The following is a 2,500-nucleotide window of genomic DNA, read 5'->3' as shown; positions in this document are numbered from 1 at the left end:
AAGAGAAAGAAAGCAAGGGAGAGAGAGAGAAAGAGAGTGAGAGTGAGAGAGAGGGTATAAGTGCTTCCACCTGTTTTGTTTTTTTCTTCTCCTCGTTTTTGAAGTAAGGTCCCATTTCGTGAGCACTGCCTGGATTGTTTCATTGTGATTGATCAGAGTTCTCTCTTCTTTTCTTTCTCCCCCTCTATCTCTCCCTTCCTTTTCTTTCTCTCGTCATCTTTCTCTCTCTCATTCTCTCTCTCTCTCTCTTTCGCTCTCCTTCTCTCTTTTTCTCTCCCTCCCTTCCCTTTCTCTTATCATCTTTCTCTCTCTCTCTCTTTCTCTCTCCTTCTCTCTCTTTCTCTCCCTCCCTTTCCTTTCTCTCTGTCTCTCTCATTCTCTCTCATTCTCTCTCTCTCTCTCCCTCCCTCCTCCTCCCCTCCCTACAGCCTGGAGGGGCCATGCTGCTCGCCAGAATCTCAAGCACATCAGAAAGGAGCGCGCCGAGGCGGCTGTCCGGATCCAGTCAGGTAACAGACGGGGTCTGAATCGAGGCTGTCCTCTGAGATGCCTGACAGATATTGCCAAGAGAATTTATTTATTTATTTATTTTTTATTTATTTATTTTTTCCTTCTTCAAATCTTCACCTTCTTTATGTCTTTGAAAGGTATTTTATACCTGTGAGAAGCATCATTTTATTTTTTCATGAGGACCTGTTAAACTTTAAAGTTTGATGACATACCTTTTTTGATCTTGACAAACATTGCATGGAACAGTCATAATTAATGAATAATGCACGGAAAGAAAGCGTTTGAAAGTTGGGCAGCATTTGGTCCCGTGTTTGGCAGTAGAATGCTGCATATTGAGGTCCCTCTCCATCGCTCTTTTCCTCCTTATCCCCCTCTCTCTCTCTTTTCTTTCATCTCGTTTACCCCTTCATATTCTTACCACTTCCTCTCTCGCTCTCACTCTCTCTCCCTCTCTATTTTTTTCTACCTCTCTCTCTGTCTCCACCTCTCCCTCTCCCCTTTCTCTCTCTCTCTCCTTTCTCTTTCTCTCTCTCTCCTCTCTCTCTGTCTCTTCTCTCTCTCTCTCTCTCTCTCTCTGTCTCTTCTCTCTCTCTCTCTCTCTCTCTCTCTCTCTCTCTCTCCCTCACACACACTCACATATCAGAAACAAGACGCCTCTTTATGCTGTCAACCTTTTCATCTGAAATGTAAATTCACTCTTACTCCCTGGGCCTTGACGGAGATCAAAGTGGGCACATTAACCTTCGCCGGGCTCAGCCCCCTCTCCTCCTCCCCTCCTCTTCTCCTCTCCTCCCTTTCCCTCCTCTATCCTTCCTCCTTCCCCTCCTCCATCCCCTCGCTCCATCTTCTCTCCTCCTTTAAGCCCCCCCCCCGCCACTGGAGGACAGGGGCTCCTGCCAAAAGGGGACAGCAATGGGAGGGAGGGAGGGAGGGAGAGAGAGAGAGAGAGAGAGAGAGACAGAGAGAGAGGGTGGGAGGGAGGGAGAGAGGGAGAGAGAGGGAGGGAAAGAGAGACAGAGAGAGAGGGAGAGGGAGAGAGAGGGAGGGAAAGAGAGACAGAGAGAGAGACAGAGGGAGAGGGAGAGAGGGAGGGAAAGAGAGACAGAAAGAGAGACAGAGGGAGAGAGGGAGGGGCGCTGCCATTTTTCAGCATGCCTCTCCCGTGGGCCTCTCTCCTGGCACGGGAGTGGAGGGGGAGGGGGGGGGGGGGGGTACCGGGGGAGGGGGGCAGAGTAAGGGTTTTTCTTTGTGGGGAGTGGTGGGCATCACTGGCACCTTGCCTGGCAGGCGGTGCACCTGGGGTGAATGTGAGGTGTTTAGAGTGAGGTGTTTAATGTGGTGGGTAAACAGTGGAGGGGGCGACGGACAGCTCCCCAGCTCTACCGCAGCCAACAGGGGGGAGAGGAGAGGAGGACGAGTGCAGGGGTGACGCCATCCTCTGGCACGGGCTTTGTTGCTACCATTCACACTGTGCTGTGTGTGTGTGTGTGAGTGTGGGTGTGTGTGTGTGGGTGTGTGTGTGAGAGTGTGTGTGTGTGTGGGTGTGTGAGTGTGGGTGTGTTTGTGTTTGTGTGTGTGTGTGCGTGTGTGTGTTTGAATATTTGGGATCGTGGGTGTGCCTTTTTTGGGCTGTGAAGAGATGAGATGTGTGCGATAAGAAAGAGATGTGTGTGTGTGTGTGTGTGTGTTTGCATCTATGGTCTCTGAGGAATGTTTGAGAGTCTGTGTGCATGTGTGTGTGTGTTCATGTGTTAAGGTGGATTTGTGTGTGTGTGTGTGTGTGTGTGTGTGTGTGTGTGTGTGTGTGTGTGTGTGTGTGTGTGAAGAAATCCATCCTATTGTAAGTGGGGCTGAGCCCTCTGAACCCTTGAGCTGAACACTCCAGCACGCCTACATTGTTGTTCCACCTCTTAACCCTCTGCTGCTGCTGCATTCTCTCTGTCTGTGTGTGTGTGTGTGTGTGTGTGTGTGTGTGTGTGTGTGTGTGTGA

The 2,500-nt window shown here is 50.2% G+C and overlaps 1 protein-coding gene across 1 annotated transcript in view; it reads left to right on the top strand.

Moving 5' to 3' along the window:
* myo3b (myosin IIIB) overlaps positions 1-2,500 on the top strand; it is a 61,625-nt gene that overhangs the window by 44,553 nt on the left and 14,572 nt on the right. Inside the window, exon 20 of the mRNA XM_031582095.2 lies at positions 429-509. Within this exon, the coding sequence (XP_031437955.2) occupies positions 429-509 (81 nt within the window). The remainder of the gene's footprint in view (positions 1-428; positions 510-2,500) is intronic.

Source organism: Clupea harengus, chromosome 2 (genome assembly GCF_900700415.2).
Source record: "Clupea harengus chromosome 2, Ch_v2.0.2, whole genome shotgun sequence".
NCBI classification, from domain to species: Eukaryota; Metazoa; Chordata; class Actinopteri; order Clupeiformes; family Clupeidae; genus Clupea; species Clupea harengus.
This window is presented reverse-complemented; position numbering and strand designations above follow the sequence as displayed.